The following is an 18,261-nucleotide window of genomic DNA, read 5'->3' as shown; positions in this document are numbered from 1 at the left end:
GTCGTCTCGTCGTCCTTCCATGACCCTTTTCCTCCGCTCCCTGGCACGGGGTCCTGCAGACTTCACTGGCGGCTTTTGATCCCCTTTGATTCGGCGCTGCAGCGAGCCGTGGCCTCGGAGAAGCCGAGCCCCGGGCGGCCGAGAGGGCTGGAGTCAGGCGAGGGGACGTGGGAGGGGGAAGCGGGAAGGAAAATATTGAACTTAGTGAGAAAAGCGGTGAAGCAAACAGGGGAGCCGAGGGGGACGAGCGGTAACGGCAGAGCGGAGGCTGGGAGGGGACAGGGCAGCGTGACCACGGGGTGAACTGCGAGAGCTGCGGGAGCTCCTCCGGGCGCGGGGTGCCGCAGGCCGTGGGACGCCACAGAACTCCCAAAAAACTCCCAAAAACATCTGCCGGGCCCACGCGTGCGTCACCACCCTCGACACGGCGCCCTGTGCCTGTCACAGCCGGGATGTCGCAGCCAGGGACCGCAGGGTGGCCACAGGGCCCGCGTGGGCTCTGACCCACGCAGGGCTCAGCTCGGCCCCGGGCTGGGAGCAGCCGGAGCCCTCCGGGGCTGCCGTGGCACCTGGGCACCGTCGCTCTCGGTGCTGCGGCTCCTGCCCGCGGGGGTCCCGCTCTGCTCCGTGCGGGTCTCCCCCGCTCCTCCACGCCGGTGCCGTCGAGGGGGCCGAGCCGCTGCCCTCGGCGGGGCCGGGGCGGGCCGGGGCGGGCCGGGGGAGGCGCCAGGGCCGGCGGCGGAGCGCGGCGAGCGGGGGAGGCGGCGCCGCCGGAGCCGCCCCGGGGAGCGGGGCGGCGGCGGGCGCGGAGCCGGAGCCCGTAGCCGTGGCCCGGGGCCGGGGCCATGCGGCGGGCGGCGGCGTTGGTGCTGCTGGCGGCGGCGCTGAGCGGCCCCGGGGCCGGGGCGCGGAGCTGCCCCGCGCTCAGCCTGGGCTGCAAGTGCGCGGCCGAGCGGGCCAAGGCGGGCGGCGGCCCCGGCGCGCCCCGGAGGAGGGTGGTCTGCAGCGGCGGGGGGCTCCCCGCGCCTCCCGAGCCGCGCCTGCTGCCCGAGGGCACCGTCACGCTGTGAGTACCGCGAGCGGCAGCGATCGGGCGTCCCCCCCTGCTCCGGGCATCTTCCCCGGGCATCTCCCTCCGGGCCGGCCGCGCTGCCCCGGGGCACCCCGAGCGGGACGGGAGCCCACGCGTGGGGGGCGCTGAGCCCTCTCCGTGCGGGAGCTGCGGGCCGGGGAGCCCCCGCATCGCCCCGTGCCGGGCGGATGCTCCGGGGACCGGGGACCGGGGACCGGGGACGGGCGTGCAGCCCCGCGGGGTCCGGAGCGCAGTGAAGTTACTCTTTCCTCTCAGAGAGCGACTCCGCACCCGCGGAATGTGGCGGGGTGCTGCGCAGCGTGGTTTAAATCGCGTCAAAGGGGTGTCGCGGCTCTGGGCTGTCCCCACGGCGCGGCGGCAGAGCGGGGCTGCTGTGGACGTGAGCTGGAAATGCAGGAAACTCCTGCAGAGGCTCCTTCTCCCGCTCCCTCCGCAGCGTTCCTGCGTGCTGGCGAACATGTTTTTTGTTTGAAAGTGACTGCTGTCCCTGGAAATATTTACTGAGAGGCCATCGGGAGCGCAGAATGAGTTTGGGGTTTGTGCAGAGGTTCGAACGCCGCTGCTTGCTCCCTAAAGGCTCCTCTTCCTCGCCGTGCCGGGGGTTGGGGTTCGGCTGGAGCTGGCAGCCGTGTGCTGCTCGCTGCAGGGTTTATTTATAACTCCAGAGGAGATGTTTGAATTAAAATCTGGATTGGAGGCTGGGCTGGCAGCTCTGCAGCTGGGGGGAGCGTGGCTTTTCCCCAGAGCGTGGTCGTCAGCGTGGCTGTGCTGCCCGCCCGGGGTCAGGCTCCCACCCTGCCCTCCTGCCTGGGGTGGGTGGGAGCTGCAGAGGCTGGGTCTGGGGGCTGCCTCATCCTGTCTGCTCTCACCACCCGAACCCGTGGGCCGTGTTGCCGCTGCTCTGGTTTCTCGGGTGCTGCTTGCTGCTTTGGGGTGATGGTGGCAGTGAAAGTGACCCCACGGGCACCACTGTCCCCACTGGAGCGTGGCCATGAAGGCAGCAGTGCTACAGACGGTGCCACGAGCAGGGCCTGAGTGCAACAGCCACTCTAAAAGCATAGATTGTCCCAGAACAGCAGCGCTGATGGGTGTCTGGGGCTTCCCTTGGTGGGGGACAGTGGGGGCCTCAGGCAGGTGACAGCTGGGCTCTCCATCACCCTCGTGAGCTCTGCTCTTCGTGTCTTTGCTCTTAGGGCCCTTCCTCGTGTGTCAGCCCCTCGCAAACACCCATGGGGACGTTCAGTCCTTTGTCAGTTTGCATTTGGGGAAAGCATCCCATCCCACAGCCCAGGCCTGCTCCGGTGCCTGCCCAGCTGCTCCCAGCGGGGCAGGGGGTGGTGCTGCCTGTGCTGAGGGCTCCCTTGGAGGGGCTGGGATGACCGTGCAGAAGCATTAGGGCATTACACGATCCCACTAAAACGTGACATGAAACCTACAGGCGTAGGCAGAAACCTACAAATATGCGGTGACCCTGGCTCTGCTCTCGTGCAGTAAACATGATTTATTCCAAACCCTTTCCAGATGGAACAATCAAAACCAGAGGCTCCGACTTTGGGAGCGTCTCCTGGAGCCACTGGGGTGCGGGCAGGGAGTGGAGGGGCCCAGGCATGCGGCAAGGGCTGCACGTGCCTTGGAGACATCCTGCTGGGGACAGCCAAATCTTGAATTCTGCGGATGAGCAGGGTGTGAGCAGGGCTCCTACGCATGCTCCAGGGTGCCAGGTCCCCTCTGTCCCCAGGGTGCCAGGTCCCCTCTGTCCCCAGCATGCCAGGTCCCCTCTGTCCCCAGGGTGCTCAGCCCTGCTGTTGTCCCTGCTGCAGGAAATGTGTTTGGGGCAGTGACACTTCAAAGCAGAGACGTGTTCCAGCGCTCATCCGGCCCAGCCTGGAATCGGGATGCTCAGCACGGGGGAGGCTCTTCCCAGCAGCGGCCAGGCGGGAGGGACGCTGGCCCGGCCCAGGTCCAGCTGTCCAGGCTGGGGACAGGCGGGTGGCCAGAGAGGCTCCGGTGGCTGCAGGAGGTCTGTCACCCTGTGGGTCCCTGCTCCCGCCTCCCATTTGGCTTTTCCCACACTCTGGCTTTATTTCTCTTCCATGATCAGCCTGCGCCGCAGCTGCTGCGCGTTTACCCCCCGCGCCTGAGAAACGCGCCCTGGCCGGGCAGGGCAGGGTGGGGCACAAGGACAAGGGGATGCTTGCGGCCCCAGGGACCTGCCCTGCAGCCGCTGCTGGCCTCGGCACGGCCCCGGTGTCCCAGGGGACGTGCTGGTGTCCGGCGGGCAGTGCCTGCTGAGCAGAGCTGCGGCTCCTCTCCTCTCTGACCCCGCAGGGGTCTCCAGGGAAGGCTGTGGGTCTGGGGAGGGCGTGATGCTCACGCATCCCCTCCAGCCCCAGCAGAGGTTTCTCAGTGTGTGCTCTCCAACGCCCACCCCAGTTTATAGCCAGGTTATTCCTGTGCCCATCTCCCCTGCAGGGAGGGAGGGAGGAAGGAGGGGTGCCAGCCTCGGCGCTTTGGGCTGTCACCCCGCTCTGGCTCGTGGCCTCAGAGGGGTCACCTGGCGGTGTTGGCAGGGCTGGCCCCGGCCCCACATCCTGCTCCAGCCAGGACCGGGGGATTTGGCACCTCTCGGGCCATCCCTCCAGCGTGGCGGTGAGGTGCTGGGGTGCTGCAGACAGGGATTAACGAGGCTTTAATCCCCCCCAGCTGACCCCGTGCTAATCGCCCCATGGAAAAAGCGCCACATCCCTAACGAGAGCCGCAGAGGCTGGGCCAGCCCCGCTGTCACACGGGCGGGAGCCCAAACCTCTTCCAGATGTGGAATCCCAGCACAGGCCTCATTTATGTGCACAGCTTGATTGCACTGAAATTACAGATTGTCTGCAGGGAATAGAGGGCTTTGACTTATGACCAATTTCCAGTTCTACTTGAACTCCCTGCTCCAAGGCTGCTCTATCCTGGGCCCTGCAGATGGTTTCTTTCTCAAGCCTTCTTCAGCTTTTTATTTGTTGTTTATTGGGCCGCGGCTCCATCGGGTTTGGGTTTTCCAGGGGCTGCAGGTCTCGGTGCTGCCCGGAGCATCCCGGCCCATGCTGGCTCGGGAGGCTTCGCCCTCTCTCCGGGGCTTATTTTTCCTGTGCTAACAAAAGCCGAGGCTTGGAACAATAATTTTCACCATCCGAAATAGCCCGGCGTGACGTGAGGCTGGAGGAAACGTCTGGGCACGGCACAGGGAGGGGAAGAGCCCCCGAGCACCCAAACAAAGCAGGGAGGGGGAGACCCCCCCAGGGCTGGGGGTCTCCAGCCCCACTGCTTTGGAAGGTGTGGGGTTCCCTCTGGGGGCTGTGGGGTTCCCTCTGCGATGCCAGGTTCCCTCTGGGGGCTGTGGGGTTCCTGCTGGAATGTGGGCTCCCCCTGGCATGTTGAGGGCCCCTCTGGGATGCTGCAGAGTCCCCCTGGGATTCCGTGGGGTCCCTCCAGCTTGTCGCGTGCCCCCCGTGCGATCCTGCCTTTCTCCCAGAGCCTTTCTCATCACCAGAGCCTCCAGCTCCTCTCAGCCGCCCCGGGGCCCCTCTTTTCCCTCGCCGAAACCCCTGCGCAGAGCAGCGAGCCGCGCTCGGGGCGCAGCCTGCGCCGTATCTGCTGCCGGCATCTGCTTTGAATTACCGCACTCGGAGAGCGGAGCCGGGCCGGGTCCCCGCCCCCAGCGCGGCCCCCCAGGATCGCCGCTGCCTTCCCTGCCCGGCCTGGGGAGCCACCGTCTCCCCGCGTCCTTTTTTGGTCGGGTCCAGAGGAAGTTTATTGTTTCAGCAGCCCGGTTTCTGGAGCTGTTATTTATCCAAGTGGATTCCAGCACGCTTGAAAAAACAATCTTGTTTTTTTCACTTTTGGCTCCTCTTTTTGAGATGAAAAAAAAAAAAAAAAAAAAGAGGAGGGGAAGAAGAAGGGATCTGTATCTCTCTGCCGGCAGCCTCGAGGGCTCCAAGCCCCCACAGCCCTGGCGCGGGGGGGTTGGAGCACGGATGCTGCACCCCTTGCAGGATCCCCGGGATGGGAGGATGCTCCCTGGGGCTCCCCCCGCCGTCCCCAGCACGCATCCCCCATCGTTTCCGTTTGACTCCGTGCTCCGGTCCTTAATCCCCGCATTGTGCAGAGGGACTTTTCCAGCCGCCGCTCAATTAGCCGATCATTGTCCCCGTGGCGGGGCTGTCCCCGCCAGGAGCCCCCCGCCCGCCCCGGAGGGTCCCCGGGCACCGGGCAGGGTGCGGGAGGGCTCCGGAGCGCACGGAAACGCTCGGGCACCGAGGCTCGGGGGTGAGAGGGATCCCCAGCCCTCCCTCCAGGACTGGCTGGGGGCTGCTCCTGCTGAGCTGAGGGGTCCCAGCCCGAGCTGGGAGATGAGCGACAGCTCCAAAGGCCACGGCTCTGTTCGCACGGCCTGCCCAGCCTGTGGATGGGTGGGATGGGAGGGCGCCGGGTCCCCTCTGCACCCCCAGCCCTCGGTTGGCGTGGAACCACTGCCAGCCCTGCCTGGATCTCACAGCAGCTCGGCCTCGGTGAGCCCTGCTTGGAGCCCTGCAGCCCCTTCCCCCCAGCGGGTCCCTCCTCCCAGGGGCAGCTCTCAGGGTTTGAAATGCAGTGGGGCGCTCTGGGTCTGTCCCCACAGCTGGGGGGACACTGCTGGCCCGTGACCCCCGTGGGCTGGGTCAGGGTGGCCTCATGGGCCCAGCCACCCCGTTGTATTTTGGGGGTTCTCAGTTAATGTCCTGTAAGGGGACAGTGCCAAGGACCCACACACAGCTCTGCTGCCTGTGGCCATGTGGGAATGGAAAGTGCTGTGGAGCCTGATGAGAACTTCCTGGGGGAAAAAAACCTAAGAAATCCCTAAAAAACCCAAACAGAAAACAATTTGGAACATAATCTCCATGAAACTAGAGAAAACAAAACAAACCCGCGTTGGAGGATGTGGGTTGTAACTGGGGAGTGCGACCCAGATGGCTTCTGTGGGACGGGGAAGAAAAGAGCCAGGATTCTTCCCCAGGAAATCTTTTACTGGAGGGAAAGTTTTGGGCGAACTGTCACTGCCAGCACAGCCTTTTGTGCCGAGCCCTCCTTTTAGCCAAGGATCTCTGCTCCTGGAGAAAGGACAGACCTGGGCGGCACCTGCAGCTCTGGGTGCCCTGAGCCGTGCAGGGGTCCTGGACATTTTCTGGAGGGGCTCCGGGGGTGGCTTTGCCCCCGGCCGGGGTGGCCCCGGGTGGGGCTGCAGATGCCAGGGGCAGCCGATCCTGCTGGAAATCTTTAAGGCGGGAGCTGTGGTGTCATGGCAGAGGCGCGGATGGTCCCGGGGGTCTGAGCGAGCCTCCCCGGGGCTTGACCGGGGGGTGCGGCTCTGGGGCTCCGGGGCACGGCAGCGGCGGCACCCCCGGCACAGCCCGTGCCCTCGGTTGTGAAATCTCCTGCCGCTGGAATGAAAACCTCTCGGAGCCCTCGGGGTACAGCTCGGCCTTGAGCAACAGCCCCCAGCGATGCCGTGGCGGGGAACTGGGGCGCGCCGGGGCTGTCGGGGCCGTGCCGGCAGCGATGGAAACATCCCTGCAAGCTGTCCCCTGCCCGGGGAAGCGTCCTGCGCTGAGCTGGGACGAGCCGAGGCCCGGCGAAGAGTGGTCCCGGCGGGGAGGAGAGGCCAGGCACGGCCCTGGCCGGGCAGCTCCGGCCGCCGGCGTGTGGAAGCAATTTGCGGCTGCCGGGGCCGCCGGACGTTTCCGCTCCCCGCCGGCCGGGTCCGGGGCCCCGCGGACGCGCCGGTGCCCGGTGGCGGCTCCTCATTAGCACAGGATGCGGGGACTGCGCTGCCGGAGCCCGGCCCTTCCCTCCGGCCAGCCCGCGGGGGGCTGCGGCTCCCGGGCCCGCTCCTGCCCCGAGCCGAGCGCGGCGGCGGCTCCGCGGGCAGCGCGTCCGGAGGGGCCGGGCGGGAGGCAGCACACAGCACACAGCGGCCATTCAGCCGGGCCCGCCCGTGTGTAAACAGCCCCGGCCCGGCCCTCAATGAGCCCTTTCTGCAGCGGCTCCCCCGGCCAGGCCTCCAGGATGCCCTCCCGGCCCGGCTGCCGCCTGCCCCCGCTCCGTCTCTGGGTCGCTTTGCCGGCGCTGGCGTCGCCGGTGCCCGCACGGGAGTTCCGGGGAGGCAGCGCTGCTCCCCGAGGGCCGGGTCTGGCTCTGCTAATTGGACTAACGAACTTTAATGAGCTCCTGGCTGAATCGCCGGGTGCTGATGCCCTCCGTCCACTCCCGTCACCCCGCAAGGGGCCCTTTGGTCGGCAAAGCTGTTTATTTTGGGGTAAAATCTCACTGCTGGGAGACTCCTGGGATAGCCACAATGACCAGCAGGAGCTGGGGGGGCCGCTGCAGGTCCGTGGGGGTCACCTCCTGCCCGAGTGACTCCTCGCAGCGAGGTGATGCCCCGAGGGGCAGCGCGGGGATCCCACGGCAGTCGGTGGCGTGAGGAGCACGCAGAGCATCCCAGCGCGGCTCCTGCAGCCCCGCGTGGCCGCCGCGTTCCCTGTCCCCACCTGTCCCTGAAGGGGCCACCACCGCAGTGGCACGGCCGGGGCCGCGGGGGTCTCCTGTCCTCGCTCCTGCCAGCTCCTGGGCCGCCAGGGCGCTGCCGGGGGGCTGTGGCAGGTGAAGTAACGGGGCTGCTCCTCTCCCTCTGCTCTTCCCACAGGCTGCTGGGCAACAACAAGATCACGGTGCTGGAGAACGGCTCCTTCTTCGGGCTGCGGGCTCTGGAGAAGCTGTGAGTGGGGCTCGGGCGGGAGGGTGGGGGCAGTGGAGTGCGGGCTGGGCTTCCCCGCTGGGTGCTAGCACCATCGCTCGCCTTCTGCCCCTGATGTGCTGCGGCAGGAGCAGCTCTGCAGAGCAGGATTTGCCCCTGGCACCCCCGGGCATGGTGGGGACCCCGGGAGCTGCAGAGGGGCGGGAGGCGCCGGGGGGGCCCCTCGGTGAGGGCCGGTATGAAAAGGGACATTGTCCCCCCGAACAAAGTCAACTTTCTTATCTCTCCATGAAAGGCATCTCTATGGAGGGAGCTGCGAGAAGGGGAGATTTATGGCCCCCATATGGGTTTGATCTGTAGGTATGCAGGCGCGGGGACCGGCACTGAGGGTGTTTTGTTCCCTCACCCTGAGAGGGTCTCTCACACTCCTGCGCTCTGGGGGCTCCCGCGAAAACCCCCACGGGACTGGTTTTGGGGTGAGCGAAAGGCACTCGCCTTGGGGACTCCATCCCGCATAGCAGAGCCCTCCCCAGCTGGGCTCAGGGTGTGGGGTCACCTCCTGCTCCGGGCACTGCACCCTCGTGAGCAGGAGGGACCGTGGGACACGGGAAGGAGCAGCCAGGGGGGACACCTGGGGAGGAGCAGGGCTCTGCAGCCCCCGTGAGCCCGGGGTCCCCCTAAAGGTCTCCATATCCTGGGCGAGCAGCTGCCCCAGGTCACCCCCTGCTCCCCTCGGGGTCAGAGGGGGCCTGGGGCGGGCGGGCAGCGCTCCCCCAGCCCCGCCGCGCCTGATTGCCCTCGACAGGAGCCGTAATTGTTCTCACCGGGTCGCTTCGGGGCCGTGGCGCAGCCGTGCCCCACGGAGAGCCCGTGCTGGCACGGTGGGGACACCGTGGGGGCTGCGGGGACACCGTGGGGGCTGCGGGGCCCCTCGCCTCCCAGCCTGCGGCTGGCAAGGCCCCCGCCCGCCCTGGCACCCACCGTGGGTGCTTTGGGGTCCCAGCAGAGCGGGGAGAACCCATTCCCTGGATGTCAGGGGTGCCCCCAGAGCCCACCTCCCCCCGGCTTGGCATCTGCAGTGATTTGTGGCGGCGTAATGAGATTAATGAGTCTGAGCGGGGACGGTATGCGGCAGCGGCTCATTAGCAGAGCCCCGCTTGGGAACGGCCCTAGGGGGATGCGAGGGGGCTCGGTGGGTGACAGCGGGGACAAGGATGGGCTCCGTCCATCCGTCCGTCTGTCTGTGCTGGGCTGCGGTGCGTGCACAGGGAGTTGTGGGCTCACCCCAGCGTGGTCCAGGCAGTGACTCAGGGCGGTTCAGGTCCTTGGGGCCGGGGCTTGCTGCAGCGGGAGTCTCTGTGCCCTCGTGGTGATTGGGGTCCCCAAGCACGTGTGGCGCTGGGTGTCCCCGTTCCACTGCTGGCTCTCGTGCCCCTGCCTGGGGGAGGAGGGGGCGCAGGAAATGCAAAGGCGAGCGCGCAGAGCAGGGCAAAGAGGAGCCTTATCGGAAACCAGCAGCAGCAGCCCCGGCCCGCGGGAGGAAGTGCCTGAGTGAGGAAGGCCACCGCTGGCCGAGCGCCAGCCCGGCTGCAAACCCCCGGGGCCCAGCAAGGTCCCCGGCGGGTCCCATCCCCGGCTGGTGGTCCTGCAGCACCCAGACCCCCCAGACGTGAGCCAGGGGCCGCAGGTTTGTCACTGGAGATGTGTTTTGGCTGGCAGGGCGTGCTGGGGGTGCTCTGGGGGTGGAACGGGGGCTGGCAGCCCTGGCACGAGCAGGGGGGGTTTGCAGGACGGGGGTTTGTGCCAAGGGGACTCCCGCTGGTGCAGGTGGCGGTGCAGGTGAGCGGAGCTGTTCCTTCAGCACCCGCGCTCGCCTGTGCACACCTGCCCGCACACCTGTCTGCCCTGGCGGCTGCAGGACGGGCGTCTGTCCGTCAGCAGCGCCGGGAGCGGCAGCGTGCCGGGCAGGGCTCTTGCAGCAGCCGAGAAGCTCGGCATGGCCCGGCTGCGCCTCCTCTCGCCGAGGGGCCCCTCTCGTGTCTCCGGCGGGACTCCCCCCTCGCACCCCGGCTCTCACCGCCCCCCATCCCGGTCGGTGGTTTGTGGCCCTCCGGCGGGGCTGCGGCTCACGGGGTGTCCCCAGGGCTGCGGGCAGAGCGGCGGGAGACCCAGCGACGAGCTCCGCGGAGACTGCTATAAATAAACACGGATCCATATGGATCCCATTTCCTCTCCCGGACAGCGCCGGTGCTCAGCAGAAGTTGCCGCGGGTCCCAGGGGCTGGCCCGAGCGGCGATGCCAGCAGCTCTCCCCGGCAGTGTGTGCCAGGGCAGCCCCTGATTAGAAGTGCGCCTGCAATCAAGCTAATTGCTCAAACGAGCTGTCCGGGGTCGTGCTCTTATCCCGCACGCAGCAGATAAGCCGCCGGGACGCGGCTGCTCCGGAAGCAATGCGGGGCCGGTGCCAGCAGGCAGTGCCAGCGTGCGGGGACACCCGACGCTCCGCAGGGCACCCAGGGTGTGCCCAGGGGCTGGCACCTCCCCGGGAGCAGCGGATGCCCCTTCCCTGCATCCCTCGGAGAGATAACGAGAGAGAAACGGGATGGAAAACTGCTCGTGAGGCCCTCGCGGGGGGTGGGCAGCACCTGGGGGGCATGGAGGGGATGGTGGAACGGGTGGGTGTGCTCGTGCCCCCGGTGCTGTGTCTCCCAGAGATGGGGCTCCCCACAGCACACCCCCGGAGCTGGGCCTGTCTCCCCACAGGGACCTGAAGAACAACCTGATCAGCACGGTCCAGCCAGGCGCCTTCCTCGGCCTCCCCGAGCTGAAGCGGCTGTAAGTGCCGGTGCAGCCCCTCGGACCCCCCGGGGCTGGCCCTGGGGACAACAGTGGGGACAGTGGGGCGTGCCCAGCCCTGATGGCCCCTCCACTCACCTCGCAGGGACCTCTCCAACAACCGCATCGGCTGCCTGAGTGCCAGCGTCTTCCAGGGCCTCCCCAACCTCCTCCGACTGTGAGTGGCTCCCTGGAGACATCCCGGCCAGCCCTGACCCCTGAGAGCGAGGGGCCTGGGAGGTGTCCCCTCTCCCAGCAGCTCCCTGGCCACCTCCATGCCACCTTTCTCTCCCGTCCCGCAGGAACATGTCGGGAAACATCTTCTCCAGCCTCCCGCCCGGTGTTTTTGATGAGCTCCCCTCCCTGAAAGTCGTGTGAGTTGGTGCCCTGGGATTTCAGCGCCCGGGGGGGTCCCTGCCGAGGGTCTCAGGGCCAGCGGGTGCCCCAGCCCTGAGTGACACCATCTGTTATGTTTGGTGTTTCGGGCCAGGTCTAATAAGCTCTCGAAAACCAACATAATACACCCAAGATAGCTCAGCTTCCCTTGGAGGCCTAGAAATCAGCAGGACGGCTTCTGCTGCAGTGTTGGAAACAAAAATGTTTAATAAAAGGCAAAATAACAAACAGAAAAAACCGAGCCGGGTGCACAGGTCTGTGCCCTTGGTAAAACACCTCACAAAAGCAATTAGCTTCTTTGCTGTCTTCTTTTTCTACTAAATGGCCCAGGCAGGACTTTTTGGCTCGTGTCCAATTAGCTGTTCCTAAGCTCGGGGCGAAGTCCCCAAGGTCCTGTGAGATGGCTTTTCACCTAATCGAGCTAGAGAAACTTCTGGGCTCTTTCCTTTTTGGGGGACAAAGCATAGTTCTGTCCCTCTGTCCCTAAGGGGGCCACATCCCTACGACCATCCCTTGCAGGGACTTCGCCACCGAGTACCTGACGTGCGACTGCAACCTGCGCTGGGTGCTGCGCTGGGCCCGCGAGCGGCCGGCGCAGATCTCGGAGCGCACGGCGTGCGCCTTCCCCCGGCAGCTGCGCGGCGTGGGCCTGCGAGGGGCGCGGGACGGGCAGCTCCGCTGCGGTGAGCCGGGGCCGGGGCGGGGACGGCGGCGGCGGCGGCGGCGGCGCGGGCTCACCTGTGTCCCCCGCAGCGGGAGCCCCGGAGCTGCACACCCACCACCTCATCCCGTCGCTGCGCCAGGTGGTTTTCCAGGGAGACCGGCTGCCCTTCCAGTGCACGGCCACGTACCTGGACAACAGCACCCAGATCCGCTGGTTCCACAACCGCGAGCCCGTGCGGGAGGATGAGCAGACGGGCGTCATCGTGGAGGAGAGTCTCATCCATGACTGCACCTTCATCACCAGGTCGGGGATGGGGCCGGGATGGGATCGGGACTGGGATGGAGATGGAATTGGGATTGAGATGGGGACCGAGATAGGGGTGGTATGGGGACGGGGACGACCGCTCGTGGCCACAGGAGTCACAGGTGTGCGGGTACCGAGTGCCGTGGGTGGGCTGCCGAGCGTGGGCACCTTTGGTGCTTCATGGCCCGTGCCCCCCTGTCCCCACGCTTGGGGGATCGCAGTGAGGGAGCCCCGCCGTGCCAGCCCCTCTCCTGTGCCCGCAGCGAGCTCATCCTCTCCAACATCCACGTCTCCGCCAACGGCGAGTGGGAATGCGCCGTCTCCACCTCCCAGGGCAACGTCAGCAAGAAGGTGGAGATCGTGGTGCTGGAGACCTCCGCGTCCTACTGCCCTGCCGAGCGGGTCACCAACAACCGCGGGGACTTCAGGTGGGGACCGCAGGTGCCGCGGCAGGGGGGACACGCGCGGCCGGTGCCGCACGGAGAGCGAGCGGTGCGTGCGGGGGCCTCCGCTCGCCGCAGGTGACCGCGCGTCTGGCAGCGATTACCGGCGCGGCTTTTGAAGGGCTTCCCGTGCCGGCGGCGCAGCCCGGCTCCAGCGGCAGAGGTGTTGGAATTTCTCTGGCACGAGACGAAAGGCTCCGGGCGCCCGCCGTAACCCCGGCGGGGCCCTTACGGAATATAAATTACCGGCACAGTCAACGTGGCTTAAATTAGCGGTGCCCCCCACTGCCCGCTGCTTCCCCCCGCGCTGCCGGAGCCGAGCGGGACACGGGGCTGGAGAGGGTGGGGGATTTTGGGGGAGCACCCCGCCAGCCTCCCCAGAGCCCCGGGCGGCAGCGGCTTGCAGAGGGGGCTGCGGTGCTGGGGTGGAGCTGCGCAGGGGCCGCACGGGGGGAGCAGGCTCGGGGCGCGGCTGCCCGGGGTCACGGTGCGCGGGTGCCCGCAGGTGGCCTCGCACCCTGGCGGGGATCACGGCCTACCAGCCCTGCCTGCAGCACCCGTTCGCCGCGGGGCCGGCGGGCGCGGGGCCGGCGGGCGAGAAGCAGGCGTGGCGGCGCTGCGACCGCACCGGGCGCTGGGAGGACGGCGACTACTCGCACTGCCTCTACACCAACGACATCACCCGCGTGCTCTACACCTTCGTGCTGGTGAGCGGGGGGCCCGGGGGCTCGGCTGGGCCGGAGGTGGTCCAACTGGTGACCGTGGCCCCGCCGTGGCCGTGCCACCCTGCAGATGCCCATCAACGCCTCCAACGCCCTGACCCTGGCTCACCAGCTCCGTGTCTACACGGCCGAGGCAGCCAACTTCTCAGACATGGTTGATGTCCTCTACGTGGCCCAGATGATAGAGAAGTTTATCGGCTACGTGGACCAGATCAAGCAGGTAACGAGCGCCGCGGATGTCCTCTGCTTGCCCCAGGGCAGCCTGGTGTTTTTGGGGCAGAAAAGCATGAATTGGGGTGTTTCCTCGGGGGATGGCGGTAGCTCTTTGCAGAGCTGCTTGCTGTCCCCAGCTGACAGACGTGATCGTGGAGATGGCCAGCAACATCATGCTGGTGGACGACCACATCCTGTGGATGTCCCAGAAGGAGGAGAAGGCCTGCACCAGCATCGTGCGCTCCCTGGAGAGGATCGCGGCCCACACGCTGGGCAGCAACTCCCAGCACATGGCAGTGGTGAGGGGGCTGGACTCGAGGACGAGGGCTGGGTGGGCTGCTGGGTGGGGTCTCTGGCCATGCCAGAGGGTCTGCGCTCATGCCAGGGCTGACGGTCCCTCCGTGGTGCTGGCAGAACTCTCGCAACATCGCCTTCGAGGCGTACGTGGTGAAGCCCGAGAGCTACGTGGGGCTGAGCTGTGTGGCGTTCCAGCGGTGGGACGGGACCCCGAGCCCCCCGGGACGGGCCCCCCTGGCCGAGCGGGGGGCCGAGCCCACGCCCGACCAGCAGCTCAGGCTCCGCTGCACCACGGGGCGCCCCAACATCTCCCTGAGCAGCTTCCACATCAAGGTACGGGAATGCCGGGGGTCGGGGGGCTCACCGGGGGTCGGCCCCCGCTCACCAGCGACCTGCACCCGCAGAACAGCATCGCCCTGGCCTCCATCCAGCTGCCGCCCAGCCTGTTCGCCAGCCCCGCCCCAGCCCCGCCGGGGGCCGACTGCAAGCTCCAGCTCCTGGTCTTCCGCAACGGGAAACTCTTCTGCAGCACCGGGAACTCCTCCCGCCTGGCCGACGACGGCAAACGCCGCAGCGTGGCCACCCCAGTCATCTACGCCGGGACCTGTAAGGGCGGCATGGTGGGGTGCTTGGGGCGCCCCGTGGGGCTCCCTGGGCCATTGTGCTGGTGCTGCCGCAGCGCAGAGCCGTCCCCGGGTCCTCATGGGGAGGTGGCAATGTGCCTGTGGGATGTCCCCTGTGCCCAGCCCCTCTTGGGGTGCAGGTGGAGGGGTATCATTTGTCCTGCTGACCTGGTTTTCTGTGGCTGCAGATGGCTGTGGAGTGGGGAACCTGTCTGAGCCGGTGGCTGTGTCCCTGCGACACCCCGGGGAGGGCACGGACCCCGTGGCTGCGTACTGGAACTTCGAGGTGCTGGGGGGCATGGGGGGCTGGAGCGCTGAGGGGTGCCAGCTGGGCGCCCGCGAGCCCAACGTCACCTCCCTGCACTGCCGGCACCTCAGCAACGTGGCCGTGCTCATGGTAGGTGTGGGGCGAGCAGCAGCGTGGGAGTGCTGCCAGGGCGGGGAGCCTGGGGGCAGCAGGAGGGCGCTGGGGGGGCTCAGGGGCACAGGGCTGCTGCTGTGGGGTCTGACGGGCTGTGCTGTGCTGTGCAGGAGCTCAGTGGGTTCCCCAGCGAGGCGCAAGGCGCTGTGGAGGTGCTGCACCCGGCCATGTACACCTGCACGGCCGTGCTGCTGCTCTGCCTCTTCACCACCATCATCACCTACATCGTCCACCACGGGTGAGGCAGTGTCCAGCGCCTGTGCTGCTGCTCGGGGGGCTGGGCTGGGCTGGGGGTCTCTGTGGGCAGTGGGAGCAGCCCCCCAGGTGCCAACAGCCAGGAGAAGGTGTATGGGCACGGCCATCCGGTGACATGGCCCTTCAGGACAGGGGTTCTCAGGACAGTGAGGATGCACATTCTCAGGGAATGTGCTGCCCAGCGAGTGGCCCTGGGTCCTGCTCCTTTGCCTGTGTGCCAGCACGTACCTGCACGTCTGCTCCAGCCACGCTCCGTGGCCGGGGACGGGCTGGTGGTGCCTCCCCCCAGCTGCAGGATTTGTGGCTCTCTCAGGGCCAGGAGCTCACAGGTGCCCGCTGTGCTCTTGTCTTGCTCTTGCAGCACCATCCTCATCCCGCGCAAGGGCTGGCACATGCTGCTTAACCTGTGCTTCCACATCGCCATGACAGCCGCCGTCTTCGCGGGAGGCATCACCCTCACCGGCTACCGGGCCGTGTGCCAGGCCGTGGGTACCGGGCAGCGCCCAGCCCCGCGGGATGCTGCGGGACGGGCCCCGGGGGGGCTGCAGCGTCCCCTCCCCAACCGCGGCCTCCTCCCGCAGGTCGGCATCATCTTGCACTACTCGTCCCTCTCCACGCTGCTCTGGATGGCGGTGAAAGCCCGAGTGCTCTACAAGGAGCTGACCTGGAAGGCGCCGCAGCAGCCGGACAGGGACGCGTCGCAGGCAGCCCCCAGACCCATGCTGCGGTACGGACCCCCTTCCCCCTGCCCCGGCCCCGCGGGGGCACCTCCAGGGGTGGGGCAGGACTTGCTCCTCTGGACGGGCCCATGCCGTGCTCTCCCGCGGGCTCCAGGCGTACGGTGACACTTCCCCTCCCCGCAGGTTCTACCTGATCGCCGGTGGGATCCCCCTCATCATCTGTGGGATCACGGCAGCTGTCAACATCCAAAACTACCACGACAACAACCCCTAGTAAGTGTCCCTGCTCGACCCTTCCTCCCTCCCACATGGGTGGCCTCCCTCTGCTGGGGCAGGGGCTGGTGGCACTGGGAATCTGGAGAAGTCTGGGATAAGGTCAGTCAGTTTTTCCCTGAGAGCTATCTATATACTGGGAAAAAATCGTCCAGGCAGCCAGCACAGCTCCACAGAGCCCTGCCATGAGGGCAGGGGGGCCGAGCAGCTCTAGGCCATGCCCCTCAGAGCCCCTCTCCTCCCTCACAGCTGCTGGCTGGTGTGGCGGCCCAGCCTGGGCGCTTTCTACGTCCCCGTGGCTTTCATCCTGCTCGTCACCTGGATTTATTTCCTCTGCGCCGGGCTCAGCCTCCAGTGCCGACCCTCGCACCACAAAGACATCCCGGAGCCGCTGGAGCCCCCGCCGCGGCTGGGGACCGCCGGTGACCTCCTGACAGACTCTGGGTCCATCTCGGTGACGCTGAACTCGGGGCTGCCCTGCCCCGAGGGGGACGGCGTGTACTCTCTGCGGGTGCAGTTCTGGGCGCTGGTGGCCACCCACGCCCTGTACGTGGCCCTGTGGACGTTCGGCGCCATGGCCATGTCCCAGCGCTGGTACCTGAGCATCGTCTTCAGCTGCCTCTACGGCGTCACCGCCGTGGCGCTGGGGCTCTTCATCTTCGTCCATCACTGCCTGCGGCGCCGGGACGTGCTCAGCTCCTGGTTCTCCTGCTGCCCGTCGTACCGGAACGCGCTGCCCATGCAGGCCTACGTGCACCCCGGGCTGGGGCCGGAGGACGGCTCGCAGGTCTTCATCGGCTGCGAGCCAGAGGCCGCTCGCTCCGGCGCCTCCTCCTCCTCCTCGCCCAGCAGCGCCGGCTCTGCCGGGGGCCGCTGCAAGCTCACCAACCTGCAGGTAGCCCAGAGCCAGGCGGAATCGCGCCCGGCGCCCTGCCCGGAGCCGGACGCTGCCGACGGCAAGCCCGTCAGGCACACCGGCAACCTCCACGGCCGCAGGAGCCACCGGGGCAGAACTAAGCCGTGCCGGGACGGGAAGCACCACCGCTTGAAAATGCTGCGGGGCCCCTCGGAGCACCCGTCCAGCGAGAGCGGCAGCCTCCACAACAGCCACTCCGAGGGCTACCCCAGCGGCAGGACCAGCCCGGCCAGCGCCCGGCCGCGGGGGCCGCAGGACGGGGACGCGCTCCCCAGCCCCTCGGAGGGCAGCGACGGCGGGCGGCGGGTGCCCGACTTCGCCGAGGCTCGCCGGAGGAGCGGCAGCCGGGACAACCTGCGGCCGGGCGGCAGCGCCGAGAGGGAGGCGAAGCGCCGCTCCTACCCCCTCAACGTGGGCAGCCACAACGGCGGCCTCAAGGGCAGCAAGTACGACATCAACCTGGCCGGCGGCGACGGCGCGGCCGGCATGAAGACCGGCCTCTGGAAGAGCGAAACCACCGTGTGAAGGTGGGGAAGGACCGACGGCCGCAGCGTTTTCCCGGAGCTGCCGGGGCACGGCGGGGGCAGTCACCGGGTGCACTAGCGGGGATGGGCGGCACAGCCGGGGGCTCCGGTCCCCCCGGGCACAGCACGATCCCGGGCCCACCCATCGCATCGAGGAGGCTCCGAGCTTCCCGCAGCGGTGCCGGGATTGCAGCCGCGCTTTGCTCACACTCCCGCATGTCACTTGAGATCGATCCTAAATGCTATTTTATATTCTACAGAGGAAATGTCTATTTTTCAAAGCTATATTATTGAATGTATATATGTATAGACAGAGCCGTAGGTGACGCGAGGGCCCCGCTCCCCGGGCTGGGGTCGCCGTGCCACGACTGCAATATTCCCGCCGAGGGACCGCTCCAAGTGCCCGTCACGTCCAGGCAGCGCAGCCCCGGGCCGAGCACACTGCTTCTGGAGAGCAGCTGCCCCCTCTGGAACGTTCCCCGCTGTGCCAGCCCTGGGGGCTGCGCCGTGCCAAAGCCATATTGCAAAGCCAAGCACAAGGTAAGAGGAGCCTCAGCTGCAAGGTGAGGCGATTGTCTGCACTGCTTTAATGCCAGACACTAAAATAAGGGCCAGAAAAGGCTCCAGACGCTAAAACTACAGCCAGAAAATGCTCCCAGGCCCTCCAAGGCTCGAGCCATGCAGTGGGGTGGGCTGGCAGACCTGTGCTGCTGCCAGGACTGACCCTCTGTGCCAAAGCACCAAAGCACCAAGATGTGGGAGAGGCCCAGAGCAGCTCTGTGTCCTTAATCCAGGCTTCAAGTTCAGAAAATACTTAGGTTTGCTCTTA

General features: G+C 67.2%; 1 protein-coding gene across 2 annotated transcripts; it reads left to right on the top strand.

Moving 5' to 3' along the window:
• Positions 1-812: 812 nt before the first annotated feature.
• LOC119710897 (adhesion G protein-coupled receptor A2-like) lies at positions 813-18,170 on the top strand. 2 transcript variants are annotated; one of them, XM_038160420.1, is made up of 19 exons: positions 846-1,066; positions 7,818-7,889; positions 10,631-10,702; positions 10,809-10,880; positions 11,005-11,076; positions 11,618-11,781; positions 11,852-12,065; positions 12,329-12,493; positions 13,014-13,215; positions 13,301-13,450; positions 13,581-13,742; positions 13,858-14,073; positions 14,145-14,346; positions 14,552-14,760; positions 14,895-15,022; positions 15,401-15,524; positions 15,621-15,766; positions 15,903-15,992; positions 16,242-18,170. In XM_038160420.1, exons 1-19 carry the CDS (start codon positions 846-848, stop codon positions 17,431-17,433), a joined length of 3,873 nt encoding a protein of 1,290 aa, XP_038016348.1. In that variant the 3' UTR covers positions 17,434-18,170. The 2 variants fall into 2 exon arrangements, with proteins under 2 accessions (XP_038016349.1, XP_038016348.1); XM_038160421.1 differs by lacking the exons at positions 14,895-15,022; positions 15,401-15,524 and having other exon boundaries at positions 813-1,066.
• The last annotated feature ends 91 nt before the right edge of the window (positions 18,171-18,261 follow it).

The sequence above is a fragment of the Motacilla alba genome, chromosome 22 (assembly GCF_015832195.1).
Source record: "Motacilla alba alba isolate MOTALB_02 chromosome 22, Motacilla_alba_V1.0_pri, whole genome shotgun sequence".
Classification (NCBI taxonomy): Eukaryota; Metazoa; Chordata; class Aves; order Passeriformes; family Motacillidae; genus Motacilla; species Motacilla alba.
This window is presented reverse-complemented; position numbering and strand designations above follow the sequence as displayed.